Source organism: Syngnathus floridae, chromosome 3, assembly GCF_059516105.1.
Source record: "Syngnathus floridae isolate MCC-2025c chromosome 3, RoL_Sflo_1.0, whole genome shotgun sequence".
In the NCBI taxonomy this organism is placed as follows: domain Eukaryota; kingdom Metazoa; phylum Chordata; class Actinopteri; order Syngnathiformes; family Syngnathidae; genus Syngnathus; species Syngnathus floridae.
In genome coordinates, this window is record NC_142415.1 from 5,728,287 (window position 1) to 5,751,204 (window position 22,918).

The window sequence follows — 22,918 nt, forward strand, 5'->3', positions numbered from 1 at the left end:
TCCTGCAAGACACGCCTGCTCGTCTTTTGCTGCAATCAACAGATCATCAACATACTGCAACAACAAAGTGCCATCCGGCATTTGGCATGGTTCAAGGAGTTCCTTGAGGACCTGATTGAACAAACCTGGCGAGTTTTTGAATCCCTGCGGCATGCGAGTGTATTGCAGTTTCACTCCATTGTAGGTGAATGCGAACACGTGCCGCACTGAGGGGTAAAGCGGAAGGCAGAAGAAGGCATTGGCCAAATCAATCACTGTGAACCACTGGTAGGCAGGGTTCAATGACGCTAGGATCCGGTGCGGGTCCGGCACGGGAAGAACAGGAGTGATGGTGACATCATTTACTGCTCTCAGATCATGTGCCATGCGCCATGTTTTCCCATCTGCTTTCCGCACTGGCCTCAGCGGGGTATTCCATTCGGAACACGACACTTCCAACACCCCTGCGTCCCAGAGGCCACACAGAGTGTCTTCCATGCCTTGGTCCGCCTCTTTCGGCCAACGATATTGAGGCCGTTTGATAGGCTGCATCTCATCCATTTGGAGATCAATAGGGGCCACCGAATGACAAAACCCGACATCAAATGGACCCTGGGACCACAGTGTGTCGGGCAAGGCCGCCAGCATTACTTGAGCGTCCTCATGATCAGTTAACTCCCTACCGTGTGTGCGGGACACCAACATCATTTCCAGCAATCCTGTGTCTACCATGGTTTGTTTAATTTGGTATGCATTCTGAGACTCAGACCAGTACAAATTAGGAATGTGAGTTTTCCGCCAATCGGTCTGTTGCAACAACTGCTTGACCATTGAGCCCAATTGTCTGGCCTCGTGTCCTGGGGCAAGAGCCAGCGAAATGTGTGGCACCCCTTTCTCTGTCATTTTGAACCACTGCATTTGTTCATATGCCGATTCAGTTGCCGCTGCGACTCCCTCTTTACCAATCAAAATGCATGATGAAGTTAAATCCCACATGTGCCCTTCAATTTCTTCAAACAAATCCCGATATACATCATCACTTTTTCGATCATAATATAGAGTGCAATGCAAAGGATCAACAGGTGGGTGGTATGGCGCCAGTGAGCAGATCCAAGGCTTCCACAGTAGGTAGGTCGAGAACACACCGCCACCAGCAGGGGTCTCTGGCTCCAGCCTGGCCCAGTAGATGGTTGCAGTTTCTGCTTCTGCCGGTAGGGGCGCCATCAGCCACTGACCATGTTGTTGTAGCTGCTGTGAGCACTGGATGCTGATTCCATCTGGAAATTGAATAATCACTCCCTCTGGCCCACACAGAATTCTGGCTTGAACGGCTGACAGCAAGTCCCTTCCCATCAAATTGATCGGAGTGTCTGTGGAATGGCTGTATTTGTGCCACAGTCTACACCCTGTCCGGGTGATCACAGTTTCAAGTGGTTTGGTGAAAGGCAGAGTACGTGGTTGTCCCGAGAAGCCGACTAAAGTCGTTGTTTTCTTTGACAGTGAGGATACAGGAAGGGCAGTGTTTATTGATGAATAAGTTGCTCCCGTGTCCACCAGCATCTTCACAGGTTTTCCTTCCACTGTCACATGAAGCATTGGCTCCGCCGGGCCACTGCTTTCCTGGCTCCCCGGGCAGCCCTATTCAAATTGTCCACACCAGAGATCATCATGTTGGTAGTACTGACCTCCGTGCGTTTGTGGCTGTTGCCAGGGCCGTCCACCGGATGGAGCTGTTCCTGCCTGTTGCATCGGCGCCCCGGGTTGGTATGGCGGGCCTCCGGCTGGGCGGGTGGCTCCGCGCGGTCGATACTGTGGACATTCTTTTGCCCAGTGATCGGTTTCGCCGCAGATGAAACATGCGTTTGTTGAATGGGGCTTGTATGTTGCCCTCCCCGGGTAAGCAGGTGCACTCCCTCCCCGGCCTCTGTATCCGCCCCGGAACTGGCCCCTTCCGCGCCCCACCACCTGAGGAGCCTGTGACATTTGCATTTCCTTTTTCTGTGATTTAGACTGTTTAGCTTCACCATGCATTTTTGCCAACTGTAATTTCAACAACTGTTTAGATAATGCGTCTGTCTCGTTTTCAACTTTAGCTTGTGACTCAGTGAACATTCTGCAGTGATGCAAAAGATGACGTTTAAATCGTTCTTCGGCACAAACCAGAATGTCAGGATCTGACATTAGCTGCTTCTTCACATCTGGCAGAAGTCCATCCAGCAGCGCCGTTCGGAAGAGCACCTCTGCCTCGTGCGTGAGAGCCGGATGTCGACCTGTGGTTTCAATCCAACTCTCCACACATGTTACATAATGTTGTGCAGGTGACATTTTCACATCATAAGGAAACATAGTGGGGGCCAGATCGGTGGGTTGTGGGAAAGTCAATTTAATGTTTTCAAACAGGGGCGCTGCTACTTGTGGCAAGGGCACCTCCCTCCCCAGTCTCGCTGTGCCTGCTGCTTCCTCAATTGCCTGCAGTTGCACCAGGGAGCATGCTCCTGCCAACATCTGGCGCATGTCACCGAGTGTACAGCTCTGCCCACTCATCAGAGCCAAAAATTTGTTCAGCCACACCTTGCCTCCTCTGTGAAGTGGGGGCATCTTTTCCATCATCGCGGTCACATCACGGAGCACCATGGGCTCGTAGTGCTGACCGCCCGATGTGGTCACCAGCGGACACATCAATTCATTTTTCTGCACCTCGGCCTGTGTCATCTGTCCCTGACCACTCCGCAAATTATATTTTCTCCGTGTCTCTCTCTCTCCCTGTCTGCACTTCTTTCTACTGTCCTGATTCGCGCACTCCAACATTTTTCTCTGTTGCATCACAACATCATCTTCTTCCTCACCCTCGCTGCTTTCCCACTGTGGACGCTCTTGCTCTCTTCGCGCGCTCTTCGCGTCTTCTCGTCTCCCTTTCTCCGTTGCCCATTTTAACATCTGCGTTTCCTGTCTACGCTGCTCATCGGCTTGATCAATTTTCTTTTTTAGCGCCTCATTCTCGGCCGTAAGTCTATGCCAGCTTTCTCCTTTCGTCACATTGGACGGTTGAGGGCTAGGACCGGGGGTGGAGGTGTCCGCGCGGGATGTGTCCCCCTCCCGGGCACGTCGCCTCTCTTTATTTACTGCTTGTTCAATCAACTGTACAATACTCTGATCCGCCCTTTCGCCTTGGCCCTCGACATCCACTACCATCCTGCCACCCAGCGTCACCACCGGAGCCATTACTCTGGGGTCGCCGTACGGCGGCGGTCCAACATAGCTCACTCCGAGGGTGGGGGCACTCGGGTGTGCCACATCATGCAAAGATGGATAAATGCCCTTGTATTCATTTCTTTCCTCGTCTATTTTCACCGCTTTCTCTACCTCCTCTGCTTTTCTCACATTAACAACACTTTCTACGGGCAGTTTCTTCTGAGTGGCAAAAATGGCTGTTGCAGCTGTCGCAAAATTGTGCAAGGAGCGTCGCTCTTCCTCATTCTCCCTAATGTGCTTCTCGAGCACCTTCCGCTTACGCCAGCCGGCGCCTTTTTTCTCGTCCTCTAAGGCGAGCTTTCTTTTCAGCACCCCAGTCTCTTTTTGCTGCAACTGCCGTGCCAGGCGTTCCATGTCCCAAGCTGTTGGAAAGCCCCTAAACAATTTGTCACCTTCCAATTTCGCGAAGACTTTTCGGTGTCTCATTCGCTCCTTCGCCACTCTCTTTCGGTCAATGCCACTCACAATTTGCGCTTCCACATCAGCATACATTCTTTCAATCTCACTCCACTCATTCCTCTCAGCACACACACTGCTCTCATCACACAAACTCCCCTCATCACACAAACTCCCCCCAATTTGGTTGTTCATTTTGGATATTTTAGTGGTCTGATCTCTCACAGAAGGAACTGTTACCACCGGATATTTTTTGAGGAGGCCTCACTTCCCCTCGGGGATCTCTTTATTAACCCCAGCTATCTGAATACGATCGTCACCGCACCCTTGTCCGCCACGACGAAGCACTAGGTCCCTGACCTATCTATCCGTAGTACGCGTAAGTCCCTGACTTTACCGTACACGTTACACACGTAAGTTCCAAACTCATTCACCGTATGTATCTTCACTTCATGCACACCTTATTTGATCTGAACGACAGTCTCCTCTTAAATTTCCTCTTTCAATTTGCAGAATTTCGACTTATAGTAACAGGTATTCTGCTTACCTTATCGGTGATGAGCTCAGGGTTGAGGAGACGTCGTACCAGCTCAACGTTGTGCGCTTATTCCCAACGGTTCGCCGACCGAGAGACAATGTCCCTGACACTGTCCGGTGTCCTGGATGAAGACCACGAGTTGTCAATTACCCTTCTCTTGACATCACGTCCGCGGTCACCAAGAAATTGTTAGGTTACGGATTCTAGTTATTGATCTGACTCCAAATTGCGATCAACACTTAACACATAAATTGCTATGTCCTAATCCACACACTGGCGCACCTAACAATTTTGCGAGTTCGTTCTGTCAAAGAGAAGACCAGTAGATCAATTAGACCAAATTTACCAATTATTTAGTCCTGACAAAGCGCACTAATACAGGCCTGGGTCCCGGGTCCCTCACACTAAAACTCGTGCGTTTTTGTGACCACAAAGACGACACATTCTTCCGGGTTGCCCAGTTTTAAAGAAACACAATATGAATATTAAAGCACGCAAAATATTGTGAGATGATTGGTCGATGGCCATCTCCTCCCCAGTCCAGGTGTCGCTGAGGTCAGACGGTTGGGTTTTCCCCTCGAAGGCCGGTCTCATAGACGTGCTGTTGTTCTCGTTCCTCACCGACCTTGAGATGGTCTCCTCCGGTACTCCCTATCCGGGCCTATTCCACAACACTTCGAAGAAAACAAGTTCATGCAGTTTGCCTGCACATTCCTAGGCCCCCACCAATCCACACGAGCACTCCAATACTAGATATTAATATGATTATAAGTTTAACACAACCTTAAAAATATGTTTGCAAACTCCCAAAAGCACATTTCCCTTTATATATAACTATATTGTAGCGTTAACAAAGTACAAGGAAAGACGTGGGTTTGGTAAACATCTCTTTATTTTACAAAACAAACTTCCAGGTGTGTGGCGGCGTGGACTTCCAGCTACGGAGGTGGAAGAGAGATCCATAGAATAGGACCGGGCGCGCATAAAAGCCATGACCGAGCTCCATCCACCGTGCCCGGACAGCCACCCGGCTGAGGGCCGGCCCACGACTTCCATCCACGGAGGTGAAAGCTCCGTGGAGTAGGACCGGGCGTGCGTAAAAGCCATAATAGTTTTTCAAACCTTCTGTGTCACTCCAAATCCTTAAATCCTAAAAACTCTTCGTCCTCCGTGTCACTTAGAAACAAAGCCGCTAATGATGCCGGTAGTACGTGGGGCCCTTCATAATCTTTGTCATCCTGTGATCAATCTTTGTCCTTTTTGTAAACAAATGCCGCGCCGCGCCGCGTCACGTCACGCTGCTGACGTCACTTGAAATTCAAATTATAGTAATCCCTTGCTAAATCGCGGTTCGTTTATCGCGGTTTCCCTTTTTTTTTGTGAAAATTTTTGAAAAAAAAACATATACCGTATTTGCCGGTGTATTAGTCGACCTTTTTCGATCCAAAATCGACCGAAAAAAATCGACCTCGACTTATACACCGAGTCATAAAATTTAACTTCGTATTCATCGCTTCAAATGTGATGGTAACCAAGGCCGTTTCTCATGCATCTCATTGTGCGTGGGTGTGTGTCCGTCAGGCTCATCAAACAGTGAGAAACTGAATCATTATAAAGTGTTCGTCGCATTAACACGCATCCTCAGCAACAATTTCAAATATTCTCACCTCAATAACGGACATCGAAAGCCAGGCAGCGACGATGACTGCTAGGGGGAAGTACTGGGTATTTAGCGAATGTGCGAGTCATCGCGCGTCAAGCAACGACAATAACTACCGGTACGTAAACATTCAATCGCCATGTCTAAATGAATGTCGTTGGCACTTAGAAAATATTCGCCAAACTTGGCCAGACTTCCAGGGGAAGAGGCCGAATTTTCACTTGTTCTGGCCGACCGGAGGAACCAGCCGAGGCGGACACTTTACGGCGGTTGAGTCGTTGGCACTTCGAAAATATTCGCCAAACTTGGCCGGACTTCCAGGGGAAGAGGCCGAATTTTCACTTGTTCTGGCCGACCGGAGGAACCAGCCGAGGCGGACACTTTACGGCGGTTGAGTCGTTCGCACTTTGAAAATATTTGCCAAACTTGGCCAGATTTCCAGGGGAAGAGGCCGAATTTTCACTTGTGGTGGCTGACATGAGGAACCAGCCGAGGCGGACACTTTACGGCGGTTGAGTCGTTGGCACTTAGAAAATATTCGCCAAACTTGGCCAGACTTCCAGGGGAAGAGGCCGAATTTTCACTTGTTCGGGCCGACATGGGGAACCAGCCGAGGCGGACTCTTTATGGCGCAAGAGCCGTTGGCCAAACGCTCTCGATGGGACAGAAAACGACCTTATCTGGGAAGAGGAGGAGGAAACTGAGGATAGAGAAGACCAAGAAGATGCCCTTTATGACGACAAATTAAACGAAAACGAATGGAACGAGCTTTTCGGAAATAGCGACGATGAAGACGAATTTTGAACTCTATGTACCGGCAATCACTTTATAATTATAATTTGTTGTTTCTTAACTAAAAATAAACCAGTTTCTAAGAGTGTTCATTGTTGTTAGTCTCTCTCGGCGCGTAATATCACAGGGTCATGAAGTAAATAATATTTAAAATGGCGTATAGATCGCTCGCTACAAACTCGCGAATTTGAACACATTTCGTCAATAAATTTCGCATATTTCTGATTGAATTTTGAAGTTTAATATAATGCAACAATTGACCTCGACTTATACAAAGGATATATCATAAAATCGTAAATTTCCGTCGAATTTTAGGGGGTCGACTTATACACTGAGTCGACTTATACACCGGCAAATACGGTAAGTCGCTCCTTATTATAAGTCGCCCCTCCACCCAAATTATGTATGAAAAAAACGCGACTTAAAGTCCGAAAATTACGGTAAATACGAAGAAACAAAATGATACGACTGGCATAAAAACAAGTATAAACAACATAAAAATAAAACTCACCATTACGTTGAATTAGTGGGAGCACTGAGCTTGTTTCTCAGAGTCGGTCCTATCTAGGCGTAATCGGAGACAATGACACCCGAAGTGGTTAAGGTTTGTCTTTTAATGCAGGATGCTTGGTCTCCATGTGCCAAAGCAGTTTTGAAGGCTTCATTGCCTCGTTAGCTAAGCCTGTCGCCACATATTATGCAGAGTGGGCTTGGTGCGTCAGAGTCACCTGTGGCGATAAAGTTAAAGTCAAGTTAAAGTCCCAATGATTGTCACACACACATCTGGGTGTGGTGAAATTTGTCCTCTGCATTTAACCCATCCCCGTGTGATTTTGATCCATCCCCTGGGGGAGAGAGGAGCAGTGAGCAGCAGCGGTGCCATGCTCGGGAATCATTTGGTGATCCATGTTTTAAGTAAGACTCCAGAAATGTTCTTTTAAATGCAGCTTTCCTTTTCTTAGAAGTCGTAGCCTCTTCTTCTTCCGTCTCCTCAGTGGGCTTTTTTCCCTTTCCAAACATCTCGACTGAGGTAACATGTCATGTGACCGAGACGAGCGTCTTGACCTGAACCGACTGATGTAATTGGGAGAGAATCACCAATTTTTTTTATATTTTTCAAAATAAATGTTTACTCATTTTTGCTAGCTTTGCGGGCTCGACTGGGGAAACATGTCATGTGACCGGGATGAGCAACTTGACCTGAATTAATTGATCGTCAATAAAAAAAAATATTTTTTTTTTCTGTGCGGCTTGGCGGCCCAGTATCAGGTGACCCACGGACCGGTACCGGTCCCCAGGTCGGGGGTTGGGGACCCCTGCAATAAAGTGTTTAAAAGTATAATAAAATGTTTAAAATTCAAATGATAAAAGTCTTGTGCAGATGCCCTCGCACTGGGCTGCGGGGGCGCGTCAGCCAGTCAGCACGGCAAGAGCGGAGCGGAGCCGTGACATGTTTACAGTTTAAAATGTTTAGATGTTTAAAAATATAATAAAGTGTTTTAAAATAAAATTATAAATGTCTTGTGCGGATGCCCTCGCGCTAGGCTTCAGGGGCGCGTCAGCCGGTCAGCACCGCAAGAGCAGAGTGGAGCCGTGACACCTTTACACTTTAAAATGTTTAAAAAAGTCTTTTAAATATAATAAAATATTTAAAAGTACAATACAGTGTATAAAAATAAAATTAAAAAAGTCTTGTGCGGATGCCCTCGCGCTGGTCCGCGGGGGTGCGTCAACCGGCCAGCACACATGAGCAGCGGAGCATTTGATTGTATAATAATTGCAAAAAAAATAAAAGGTTACTACTATATGGATTTCGCCTATCACGGGTTCTTTTTGGAATGTAACCCCTGCGAAAAACGAGGATTCACTTTACCGTATTTTCCGGACTATAAGTCGCTCCGGAGTATAAGTCGCACCAGCCATAAAATGCCCCAAAAGTGAAAAAAAACATATATAAGTCGCTCCGGAGTATAAGTCGCATTTTGGGGGGCAATTTATTCGACAAAATCCCACATGAACGAGCAACAACAGGCTAAACGATAGCAACAACAGGCTAAACGATAGGTATGCTAACGTGACAAACACAAACAAAGAGCTGAGAACGGGCCTGATGTAACATATAGAGTGATTAAGGACAACTATTACATGAATAACATGTTTATAAAACCATTGGTGTCACTCCAATTCATTAAATCCATCGATCATTCGATACGATAGCAACAGGCTAAACGATAGGTATGCTAACGTGACAAACACAAATGAGGAGCTGAGAACGGGCCTGACATAACATATAGAGTGATTTAGGACAACCATTACATAAATAAGATGTTTATAAAACCATCGGTGTCACCCCAATTCATTAAATCCATCGATCGTTCTTTGTCAACAATGGCTGCGCGTGGCTGAGGGCGCTTGCACTTCAAAATATTCCACAGGCTCATATAACGATAGATAAACTATATTTCAAATAACTATAATATAAGCAATAATATTATCAAACCATCCGTGCACTTTAAATCCATTAAATCCATCGATCAAATTCCTCGTCCTTTGTCAACATCGCCGCGCGTGCGCCCTGACGTCAGCCTCGTCTTTATTCCACAGATCTAGTATATAACTATATTGTAGCATTAACAAAGTACAAGGATAGACGTAGGTTTGGTAAACGGCTCTTTATTGCACAAAACAAACTTCCAAGCGTGTGGCGGCGTGGACTTCCAGAGACGATAGCTCCATGGCAGAGGACCGGGCGTGCGTAATGGTCATGTCCGAGCCCCATGCACCGTTCGCGGACAGCCACTCGACCGAGCGCCGGCCCCCGACTCAGTGGAGTAGGACCGGGCGTGCGTAAAAGCCATAATAGTTTTTCAAACCTTCTATGTCACTCCAAATCCTTAATTCCTTTAAACTCTTTGTCCTCCGTGTCACTTAGAAATGATCACCGCTAATGATGCCGGTCGTCCTTACGTGGGTCGCGCCGCGCGGTGCCACTGACGTCACTTGAAATAGTAATCCATTGGTACATCACGGTTCTCCAAACTTTCTTTCTGCTGCTCGATTACTGTTTTCAGCTGCATATTTTACAACTTGAAGTTTGTAACTTGCAAAATATGACTTTCTTTTTGGTGCCATTTTTCTTAAGCCCACCCAGTTGATGAGTCACGGCCAACGGTGAAATTTAAAGCGCCCTCATCCAGTTTCGTCTGAAAATATATATTTTTTTAAATGTAGTTTTTTGTTTTGTTTATTTGGTTGTTTTATCAAAGACAAAGTCTGCTTTATTGTCGATTTTTTTTTTCATATACCAAGACACACAAAGAGATTGAAATTACGTTCCCACTATCCCTCGGTGAGATAGTACACATATCCATACAAGCAACACAAAAAAAACCAAGAAGGCATAAACAATGAATAAATAAGAGTGTTGAATAAATGATAAATAAACAAATAATAATAATAAATAATAATAAATATAAGAGGAGCAAACAGACAGTGGACTTGGATATGGTGCTTTAAAGTGTTAATTGCTTTATTTGATGTTTTCTCTATTTTTTATGTTTTGAATATGTTCAAGATAAAGATATAAAAGCATTTTAAGTGATCAACTATACTAAAAATAACATGGGAAGTGGTCAACTATACTTTTAAGTGATGTCTTAATAATCAAGTAAAAATTTGTGAAAAAAAAAACATATATAAGTCGCTCCTGAGTATAAGTCGCCCCCCCACCCAAACTATGAAAAAAAACGCGACTTATAGTCCGGAAATTACGGTACACGTGAGGGCGTATGAGCGCTCTCAAGAAAAATAAATAATGACCAGTTTTGTAGCTCAATCAGTACCATCTCAGATCTGTTCAGTGTTCACTGGGGCGCCCTTATTGTCACTTGATGTCAATTTGCTGCTGAGAGTCGTGTCGGGTTGGGGTTCTTTTGTTCGTTCATCGTGTGTACGTTAGTGCGTGCGTGCATGTGTGTCAGAAGAGCAGCCGTCTCCTCTCACCCCGCCCCTCCCTCCAAGAGGCAAGAGGGCGGCGGCCGGCGGGGAACAGCAGCGGCCGGGGAGGAAATTCAAAGGGAGCGGGACGAGGGATTCCAAGGCCACAAAACTGCTTCCATATAAATTGTATTTTCATTCATAAAAACAATAATACCTATCCAAATGTGAAAAATTTACACACACGAAATTAAAAAAGATAAAAAACAGACAGTGCACGCACTACGTTATGGTCGCATTCATTACCTGCACACATACGTGATGTGGGTTAGGGTTAGGGTTAGGGTTACCCGAACGCCCCAGTAACCCTAAACCTAACCCTCAATGTTAAGTTAAGGTTTTTTGACGGACCGGATGGTGTTTGCAAAAAGTTTTTTTTTGGGGGGAGCCGCGATGGAAAAGTGCAAAAGTAGCCAGGACTGCCTCTGTCCGGGGGCACGGGGGCAGCTGTAACAATGCGCGTCACTTACATTGGGACTATCACAAAGACAGTGAAAACAGTAAACTGAAACACAAATTCAGTAGGAAAACAGTCACAGTGGAAAGATAAAGAATAAAAATGGGTCTTTGAATGTATTTAAAAAATGGACAGTGCCTAATATTCACGGGGAGTGTCTAGTACAGTGGTTCTTAACCTTGTTGGAGGTACCGAACCCCACTAGTTTCATATGCGCCTTCACCGAAACCCTCGTTAGTGAAAAATTATTTTTTTTGAATTCAAGACATAAATGTTTTTTACTAATGCACAAAATGAGCTGTGCATGAACATCACCTTGTTCAAAGAACAAAACCAACACAATGCCTGAACTCGCAACAAATTACATACTGGCAAATCAGAAGCTACACGATAAAACAGGTTTTTTCGGACCTCCTCAGTGGGGGCTCTGTCGAACCCCTGAGACCGACTCACCGAACCCCTAGGGTTCGATCGAACCCAGGTTAAGAACCACTCGTCTAGTATGAGGACCTGAGAAACCGGGCAGGTGTGTGTGAGTAACAGTTTATGTTCAGCTATTTTGATATTGAAATTAAAAGAGAAAACTGTCAAGTTAGAAGCAAAAAGGCCTCCAGCATCTATATAGCTTAAAAGAAATGTCTTGAGTATTGCGGCTACCAAATCCATCAAAATGTTCTGAAGCCATGGTGGGCTAAGCAGGGGAAAACAGTTGTAATACTCACACTCAATGATGCAATGTCCACACGATCATGCCCATTTAGGCACTTTATTGCTCTCTCCATTCCGATCCACTAATAGTTGATTTGCGGCGGAGAGCAAAAAGATCCAAAGTGAAGATAAGTGTGCAATGTGCGTTGTGCGTATGTGCGGGGTTAGTGCGGTACACAAAAGTGTAGCCTTCCCTGTGCTTACCCCACGCCAAACCGAACAGCAGCATAGGTGTCAGGTAAGGCAAATTAAGGCCCAGCTCCGTACCCATGTCCATCAGTAACCAATAAAATAAGATCAGAAAATAAAATAAACCAACACCTGAAAAGTTTAAACCATGGTGAAAAGCAAAAAAATAAGAACATATTTATGGTTTCTACCTTGAGGATGGTGGTTTATTTTTTTAAAATGTATTTTTCTTGTCTTTTATTGAGTCTCTATGGCCTATTAATCATAGTTGTAACTAGTTGTAAAACTGGGTCAGATTGTGAAAAGTGTCAGTCCCAAAATGATGAATGAATAATCTTACAGAGCCATTTGTTTTTTTGTGTGTCTGTTTTATATTTTGATATGAAAAAAACTACAGTGCATTTGGAAAGTATTAATGGTGCTTCACTTTTAACACATTTTGTTTTGTTACAGCTGTATTCCTAAAATGCAATTCATGAATTCTTCCTCAAAATGCTACTGGGATCTATCCTTACACCACTGCTCTTTTGTACATTAAACATCAACATTAATTTACTAAATCAATATTTCCATGTCTACATTTTTGCAGTTGACTGAATTTTATATACCCTCGGTTCTACTCCATCTCACGCCCTCACTCATCTAATGAGTGCCTTTGATTCACTGCAATTATCTCCATAAACACATAGTAGTCCTAAATACAGAACGACATCATCTTCCACCATCAGAGACCCAGAATTCCTCATTAAAATAGTGCTCAAATGATCTCTCATATATAATCATCAGCCTTGACAGCAATTTCACATTCAAAACTCATATTCCACTGTTAACCCGAAAACAAAAAATATAATTATACTTCTAATCACAGACTATTTGTTGCCCTCAAACAGGAAAATCATTGCATAGTTGAAATTTATGTCTGTTCTTGACTACAGAGAAATCTTGTGTTGTTACGCAGCCCCGTCAAAACTTCAGCAGTTAGACCTTGTTTATCACAGTGCATTACATTTAATCACAGATGACTCATTTTGCACTCATCATTGTTCCGTCTTTCAAAAAGGTTGGTTGCACATGTTGTGGTGCAGGGGTGGAAGGGAGAGGTACTACTTTTAAGGCTGATACGGTTGCAGCTGGATTACTAGTGCCGGTTGCACTAGTGCTGGTTGAAACCTTACTGGACCTCACCGACACACAGCTCTTGTCTATGGCTCCAAGAAGCAGAGTTTTCTGCGGCTACACCACGGTAAACTGCTTCAACCAGCAGGCTGAACTAGACAAGGGTCGTCAGGGGGCCAAAGACCCCCCTGGTAAGAGCTTGGAGAGGAGATAGGCACCACCAACCTTATTTGCCTAACGAAATGTCATGTTGGACAGTCAGGTATCTACATGCCGGATCGGTCGAGGTCCGGAAAACCATCATTAACGACCGTGCTGCCCACTGTCTTGCCCCAGGGTGGGGGCGACAAGTTTGCTACTGGGACAAGAATGACACCAACACACAACCTCCCGAAGCATGACACCATGATTGGGACATGGAATGTCCGTACACTGTATGCCTGTGGGAAAATCAGAGAGCTGACTTATGAACTAGAGAGATACAGATGGAACATCCTGGGACTGGCCGAGGTCAGGTGGACCGGCTGTGGTGAAACTACTACAGAAAAAGGCCACAAGATATGGTATAGTGGAAAAGATTCTCAACACCAGCATGGAGTGGGCTTTATTTTCAACAAAAACAAAATCAACTCAGTTATCAGCTGCACGCCTATATCCACCAGGCTCATCATACGAACACTGGGGAGGAACAGCAAGAGGGTTTGGAGTTGGCGAAACAAATGACAGAGGTCTGAGACTTCTAGACTTTGCGAGAACCCATGAGCTCACCATAGCCAACACACTGTTCCCACACAAAACCTCACGCAGAACAACTTGGCATGCACCAATTGGAAAGACACACAATCACACCACAAAGGTTCAAGTCGAGCATCAACAAGGCCCAAACCAGAACATTTCCTGGGGCGGACATCGGAAGTGACCACGATATGGTAGTGATGACACTCAGACTTAAACTGAAGACACAAAAGAAACACGGTAACCCACGCATCAGATTTAACATAGACAAACTGAAAGACCCACAAGTCGCTAAAGTATTCGAGGCAAACATAGAGGGTAAATTCGCAACACTTAACCTGCTTCAAGACATAGACACACTGACAAACAAGATGGAGGAGGCATTCACAGAAGCAGCAAAAGAAGTACTGGGGAAAGACAGGAATAAAAACAAATCGTGGGCCACGGACGATATCTTAGATCTCTGCAACCTTAGAAGAACCTTCAAGAAAACCAAGAAGGATGACCCAAAAGCAGCGGAACAGTATATTATTGTGAACAAAAACATCAGGAAGAGGATGAGGGAAGCCAAAGAGAGGTGGATTACAGAGCACTGTAACAGCATAGATGTAGGCATATGACAGGGTAATAGTAAAGCAGCATTCAGTACACTAAAGAAACTGACAAGGACACAACAACCCACAGCCACAATAATCGAAGATAAAGATGGTTCTCTATTCACTGAAAAAGCAGCAGTAACCAAGAGATGGATAGAGTACTGTCAGGATCTATACAACTTTGAAATAAAACCAGACCCCAACATACTCACCAATGCCTCAAAGTCCCGCAGGGAATGTCAAGATGTGCCTATACTCCAAGCCGAAGTGGAGGAGGCAGTGAGGAGCCCGAAAACCGGAAAATCACCAGGCATCGACAACATCCCAGCGGAGCTTTGGAAACACGGAGGGCATGAGATAATAAAAGCGATGACACTCATCTGCCAAAGGATCTGGGAAACACACCAGTGGCCCAGAAAGTGGACACAGTCTTTAATTACCTCCATTCTCAAGAAAGGGAACTCAAGACAATGCCAGAACCATCGAACCATCAGCCTCATCTGTCATGCAAGCAAAGTGTTGCTGCGGATCATTTTGAACAAGTTGAGGAGCAAGGCGGAGGAAATCATTGCAGAGGAACAAGCAGGATTCAGACCAAGGAGGAGCACCACCGAACAAATCTTTAACATCAGACTACTCATTGAGGAACACCTTCAGCACCTACACGACCTATATCACAACTTCATTGACTTTAAAAAAGCCTTTGATCGTGTTTAGCATGAGGGCTTATGGCATGTTCTCAGGAACTACAATCTTAACAATAACCTCATACAGGTCATACAATCACTCTACACCCACTCAAGCAACGCAGTTCTCATTAATAACACCTTAGGAGAACCTTTTAAAACAACAGTAGGTGTCCGCCAGGCTGTCTCCACCCCAATCTTATTTAACATCTTCCTGGAGAACATCATGGAAGAATTCCTGCAAGATTTCCACACCTCCATTTCCATCGGAGGAAGACCCATCTCCAACCTCCGCTTCGCAGATGACATCGACCTGATAGAGAAAAGTGAAGGTGAACTCCAGGAACTCACCACCAGACTGGAACAGGTTGCGAGACGATACGGAATGGAGATAAGCGAAGAAAAAAAGCACGATATTAGCTAACAATAGCTACAACCATGCAACACCAACCATGGCAAAACCCTGGAAAAAATGAAGGACTTCAAATACCTCAGGTCCCTTGTGAGTGAGGATGGCAGCTCAACAAAAGAAATAAAAACAAGAATTGGCATGGCAACATCAGCCATGACGAGACTGGCCAGAATATGGAGAAGCAACACCATCCGTTTCCCGGTGAAGGTCAGACTCTACAACTCTCTCATACTATCCACACTACTGTATGGTTGTGAGCGCTGGACATTCACCGCAGACACTGAATGTAGGATACAGGCCTTCGAAAACAAGTTCTACAGGAGGATGCTACACATGTCTTACAAAGAACACCGGACAAATGACTATGTTAGACAGCTAGTCACCCACCACCTATGCTGGGCAACAAGAACCTGTACTGACAATGGCAAAACGTTGCAAACTGGCCTGGTTTGGCCATGTCACAAGACACACTTGGCTGTCAAAGACCATCCTACAGGGGACAGTAGAGGGGAAGCGAAGAAGAGGCAGACCGAGAAAATCCTGGATGGACAACATTAAGGAATGGACAGGCTGCAGCTTCCAAAACCTGTTACGAACAGCAGAAGAACGGGAGCGCTGGAAATCCCTGACGGCCCAAGCATCCACCATGGCACCCCTACGGCCCCCTAGGCCATGGGATGAGTGAGTGAGGGTTGCACATCTTTACAGTTGAGAAGAAATATCCATCTCATGTTATTTATCTCAAAAGCACTGCTGCTGAAATTTATATTCTAAAGGGTATCTTTAGTCATTAGCAATATTAAATTTTTTCTATTCTACGAATATGGCGTAATCAAATCCCTGAAATTTATTTAAAAAAAAAACAACTCATGTAGGAAATAAATTCAAGATTCAAGAGTTTTTATTCGCCATGTTTGAGCGTGCCAAACAAGGAATTGTCACGTGCTGGTGCCACGCCCCCCCTGTCAGTGGAATCACCGTCACCTGCCACGGGTTCATGGACAGCGCTATATCAGCGCCGACAGCGCAGAACCGAGTGCCAGTCTGTCCCTTGATGCTGCTTCGCTCATCAATCCCGGAGAGAATTGACTCGCTTGACTACTCGAAACCCTCGCAGAATCGTTGTCCTCTCCAGCCCGATCGCCGCTCCAGCGCCAGCTGTTCCCATCCTCCCCTTCAAATAAAGTCCGTCGTTACGCACTTGGCTGTACTGTCCGATCCTTAACAGGAATTTGACTTCGGTAAATCACAGCCTCTGTTCAACATTTAGGTGACTAACACAACACTAAGGACATGTGAAAAATGGCAGATATTCTCAAACATCCCCTGATCTTAAACTCCCAAGAGCGCAAGGAAAAACTCAAAACTCCAGCTAGGGGAAATGAGAAACCTTGAGAAGAGACCACAGATGGGAGGGTCCCTCTTCTAGGATGACCGGGCTGCAATGGATGCAGAGAGGACACATAGTACAAACAGTGTAGACAATTTAAAAAAGGTGTGGTTTTTAGTAAGTGTGACAAGGAAATGCTGGGATCATCCATGTTGCTTAGTTTGTGGCCCGGATCAAGCAGCTGCGTGACGTCACCAAGTTGATAGCATCTTGGCTGGCTCCAATCTCGTCCCCAGCGTTGGTGTTTTAGATTTATTTTATAACAATCTTATAAGCAGCAAAAAAGTTGATATTTAAATCGGGTGTGCCCCCCTGCCCCCCTCGCTAGCTCCAACACTCACTTGTTTGACAGTTGATCTGGTGCGGGTCCGCGGAGATATTTTTTATCATGCCGTCAATGTAGGCCATTTCCAGGGATGGATGGTGGGCAACATACTCCTCAAGTTTGTCTTTTGATGTGATACACCTCAGGCGTTCCATTTTTCCCATAAGTAGCTCATGTTCTTGGCAGCAAAAACACTCTTCATCTGTTTTTTGCTGCACACAGTTTCTACATTTGCACCAAACAGCAGACGACATTTTTGATCTCCCATCACGCACTTGGTACAAAATATCGTCCTCCGAGCTGTCACTAGAGTAATTATGTATCTTCATCACTTAGTGATAATGAAGAATATGTTGCCTTATCTGGCTCGTACATATGTCCTCTAGCCCAGGGGTGGGCAAACTTTTTGACTTGCGGGCCGAATTGGGTTCTAAATTTAGACCGGGGGCCGAACCAGGAGCAGATGGATGTAGTGTTTGTGTGAAGTAATATAAACGACCTGTAAAGGTCATTGCATAAAAGGTTTTGGCCTTGAGTAGGTAGTAAAGCATGGGTATTCAAAAAAAACAAATGCATTTATTAACAGCATTAAAAAAAAAAAACATCCCTAAAAAACTGTTATCAGTGATTCTCATAAAATACGACACTGTTATTAAGAATAACAGTCTCCATCACTTCAGTGCCTGCAGGTCAGATTAATGAAAGATGTTTATCTTATGAGATCACATCAAACGGCAAACATTCTGACCAAATATATCATCTTGAAGAATCGGTGAAAGCATACATCCAAATAAAGTAATCAAAACGGCAACACGGTGAGGGGTATTTGAAAATCAGAGCAGAGTTTTAACTCACAAACACCTGGTAACAGAGGTGAGGAAACGGGAAACACTTCCTTAAAGTAAGCCTTAAGAACTTTACAGGTTAACATTAGTCACAAACAGGTGGTGCATCAATGTCCTTGAGTATCCTGCATTGTTTGAAAATGAGAATGGTCGCTAGTTTCAATCCCTGCTATTTGTACAGATGATATTCAAAATCCATTTTTTTACAACAAACTTGAAAGCCTCCCCTTCATTTTCAGTGGGAACAGTGTTGTTGGTCTCCCTTTTTTTTGCTAGTGTGTCATAGTCTGGAGTAAAATTTGTTGTGGCAATTCTTAGGAGAGATCCGAGGTGTTGGTCCGTTTACCTAGATCTGTGACGGGTTGATGTTGATGTTCATGTGGCTGAACGTCACGTCGCATACGTCGAGCCAAATTGGCCACTCTTTTTAAACACTCGGCACTCAGTGTCCACCTTGCTTTTCCTTGGGCGACTCTTTTTAATGGAAGGATTCCAGGGGAAGGTTTGTGGGTGGCTTTAGCGTAAAACTGTATCCGAAAGCTCGGCGCGCAAATTACAAGAATGCTGTCACAGCCCACGCTCTAAATTCGGCACTGATACAAATAGAGCGCGAGTGCGCCATTTCCATACTACTGAGTACGTACACGCACTTGCGAGTGTTCAACGAGCTTTCTAACACGGCTTCGGTAGTAAATGAGCAGGCGAGTGGTTCCCCATCTACTGGGGAAACGCAGTCATTGCAGGCAAAATGACCCCAAAAAAAAGTGTAGTAATACAATTTATTTAGGGTTGGCGGGCCGGATTAAACGGTCCCGTGGGCCGGATGTGGCCCGCGGGCCGTAGTTTGCCCATACCAGCTCTAGCCCCAATCTCTTCCTTACTTGACAACATAATGCTTTTTTACAAGTCGAGTTTCAACATTGACAAGCCAGTATATATAGGCCTGATTGGGGCGCCCCAAAACGGAATCAACTTGGTGACGTCATATCCGGGGTGCCATATTTCTTCCCCAGGCAGCAAAAGTGCCGGTCAAACGGCAATGTTTCAGGCTATATATCTCATGTCCCTAAGAGGTGTTGTGTTATTTCTTTTTTGATATTGTACATTTACTTTATACTAAACTTTATACTTTATACTACTTTATTCCAAAACAGTGTCTGCATTATACAGGGTGACCAAAGGTACCCTTTAAGCAGAACATCTTTTTTTGTACCTAAAAAGACCATAATTAAATAGGGGACCTTGTGACATTCTTAAGTATTAGTTTGTATCATTTTTTTGGTTTAGATATTTCAGATATTCCTAATCAGCGATATGCCAATTTTGGCTGCTGTTGCCGACCACTCATTTAGAGTAATCAATTAACCTAATATGTATGTTTTTGGAATGTGGGAGCAAGAGGTACCAGGATACAACCCATGCAAACATGGGGAGAACATGCGCACAGGTTTGCTGGAGCCCAGATAGGAACCCACGACCTTTGAACTGAGGCAGACATGCTAACCAATCGGCTACCATGCCTGTGAATGCTTTTTTACAATTCGATATAAGTAGCTACAACAGCAAAAATCCCCCCCCCCCCAAAAAAATGTGCTATATAGTCCTTACAGCAAATTTTGTGATGCATTTTGAGATACAATGATACATTTTTGAGATACAACATAAAATGTGGAAAAGGTTAAGTTGTAATAATACATTTTTTTTAAATACTGTAAAATTTTGACGAAAGAGGAGACTATTCCCTTAGCCTTAACTCGTGTGCTTATTCAAATATTCTAAATGTCTTATTGGCACCACAGTCCTATCTCTTCTTAATGTCTCTAACTCACTAAATCCATGTTCATTGATAATATAATTTTCAGTGAAGTCCGTGTTGACGTGTTCATGCTTTTAAATCAAATTGAAGCCTTTTGTTAATATCTGCTCTGCTCAACTGCACAACCTCATACTGAAAAAAGACAACTTATATATTTTCACCTTTGAGTAACGTTGTGTGGTTTCCACTTATTTTCTACAGTGATGTGGTAGTTTTTGTTTGTTCTGCTTTGGAATGTATTCTGACTGATACATTCTGATTATGATCTTTTTAATATCCTCATATACTCTTGATGAAATAACCCAAGTGATTTCGAGTGCATACAGGATATATCCGTAAAAAAGTAACTGATTTGATCACCAAAAGTACAAACACATTTTTGAAATGCAGATAAAACAATCGTTTAATTTTGATGCAGCAATCACCATCTAATGACATCTGTCACTGGTGTAGTTAAAGTAGGTAATCTTGGTCTTAATTACCTCAGAGTATTATAATTGATTGTAATTAAAACGTTTCTTCTATTTTCATGTCAGCATTGTGTACTGAGGAGTGTGCCCATGGTCGGTGTGTCTCTCCTGACACCTGCCAATGTGAGCCAGGCTGGGGAGGTCTGGACTGCTCAAGCGGTGAGTTCAAATCTAATTTTTGCTACAGATGTAGCTACATTGTGTGCCATTCGCCACAACACTGTGTAAGGTCACGGAAAACTGTATGAGGGAAGTGAGGTGTGTGTTGGATACCTTACATGCAAATGCAAGTGGCGTTATTATTTTACACAGAATGACTGTCAAAAAGTTTCAAAAAAATGACCAGTTAAATTTGAGAAGCATTATTGAATTTATCAACTTCAATCTAGGTTCTCGCATAGAAGGAGAAAAGAAAATGAAGTACAGAATTCTCAGAAATTACCTAAAATTACCTTTTGAGCAAAGCATGTTTCGGATTTGGAAAAAATTGGTCCAGGAGAATTGTCTTTTTAGATGTTTGATTTGAAGAGCAGCTATTTTTATAGGCTGAGATTTTTCTTTTTTTTAAAGTAAAAATTACATTTTACGAATGACAATCGTTCTGCTGTGTTTCATTGGATTATCAGTCTCATTATTTTCTCGAGAACTCCGCAAACTCTCTCACAGCCTACACTGCAACCTGTTTGTCTGTGGCCCTATTGACACATCATCAGTCACCCAGCCACCCACATTGTTTACCTTCCTTTATTGCTGCCAGGGATTAAGGGACTGATGCATGTCTAAAAGGGTTAGGTAAATTTGCCACCTCCTGTAGGCTGAGCAAAGGCAAAAGATGAAGTATCGACTCTCAGTTTGAAGATAGGCGTGAATCAGACTGAAAAGAATTCCTAGCATTTTAGGATTAGGTGACTGTCGATTGTGTTAGTTATTTTCTACCTGTCAACTCAATTGTTTCTTAATGGTCCTCTGCCATCAAAATCTCAATTTTTCCAAATGTTTTATGCATAACATAGGTCAAAATGAATCCGTGACATGATTTAAATGCCAGCAACAAAAAAATGAAAGGCTTGAAAAACTTAGATTTTGGAATCCTTTTAACAGATTTGACCCTCGTTATTCAAATACCTTTTGTAAAAAGATTTAAAAAAAAAAAAAAACTTTGCTTCAGCTGCCACCATTAAAGGAATTGAAGAATAAATGGCTTCAATTTTTTTTAGAGAAGTACCACAGCATTTTAGAACCAGAATTGTGCTATGTTTGAGCAAATTTTGTGGATGATGGCTTCGTCAACGTAAGGCACAGGAGCACATTCTGGTCAATCCTTCATTGAGTGCTTTTGTTGTGAGTTTACAGGGTATTACCATGGAGGAGGATTTAAAAAAGAATCTGAGTGTGTGTTTGTGTGTGCGTAGGTCTTTTTGTATGTGCACGTGGATGCAGGGGTATGTGTGTGTTCATGTGGGTGCGTTTACATGCATGGAGGGAAGGTGTGGCTTCATGTATACTGTATTTATTGTGACTTCCATTGTCTATTTTCACGTCTGTAAGGCATTGTGCTTAAACAAATTTCACCCCAAAAATCCAATATGCTAACCTTACCCCCAGTTCACACTGAGTGTGGTACATACGCAGAGTGATGTCCGTAAGAATACAATTCACAACTGTGATATGTGAGCTGCCCGTGTAAAAAAAAAATGCATTCCATTAGACCATAAGAACACAGAAAAGTTGAAATCACGCGATAACAACCGTATATATGGTGATACTTGCCTTTCGTTGACATTGTTACGTGTTTTGGACATTAATTCCAGGACTTTGACTCTTCTACCATTAGTAAGCATGTTTTGTGTTTAAATAGTGTTGTTTTGTCATGTTTAATTGATTTTGAGTTTGTTTTTAGATGCCCAACTCTTGTCAAATGTAGTTGGCATTCTTCCCAAGACAACGCACATATATAGCGATTATCCTCAGTTGAGCGTGGGAGATGTTTTGACGCACTCGTTGCTCAGACCGTCAATTGTCCTAGCTGTTTTCCTTTCCAAGTGTATTACAGGTTGCTTCATACCCAAAGGATTACTTAATGATCAAACAAGGGCCCGAATTGTGAAGCTTATTAGCTTTTCTACAGACGTGCAAGTGTCCTGAACATCCAAATAACTGAGTGTCCAAGTGACAGAGTAACCAAGTGGCCACTTTTGGCCATCTGCTGCAAGTGCAACAACAAGTAAAGGTGTAGCAAAATGAGTTCGCAGCACAACTTTTAAATATACTGGATCTACCTAGCATTCTGACACCTGACTTCCTGTCTGGCTTGTGTAATTTCTTCAGCTTCATGAAAATCCATATGCAGAATCCCGAAAAAATAGAAACCTCGCAAAAGCCTTCCAGAACTTCGGATCTCGATGCGCACCGCCGCTGATGCGAATTGACATGTAGACCCAAATGCTTTCTTTTCCTTGTGACGTAACTACTGAGCAGGCATGTGCACTCATAGGAGGCAGGTGAGGCAGTGCCTGACCTTGTCACCAGGGGCGGTAAAGGGCTCAACATGGTTTCCTCA

The 22,918-nt window shown here is 44.0% G+C and overlaps 1 protein-coding gene across 2 annotated transcripts in view; it reads left to right on the forward strand.

The window, feature by feature from the left end:
- LOC148400167 (multiple epidermal growth factor-like domains protein 11) overlaps positions 1–22,918 on the forward strand; it is a 125,399-nt gene that overhangs the window by 37,128 nt on the left and 65,353 nt on the right. For both annotated transcript variants that reach the window (XM_088372289.1, XM_088372290.1), the window contains exon 5: positions 20,425–20,517. In XM_088372289.1, the coding sequence (XP_088228415.1) occupies positions 20,425–20,517 (93 nt within the window). The remainder of the gene's footprint in view (positions 1–20,424; positions 20,518–22,918) is intronic.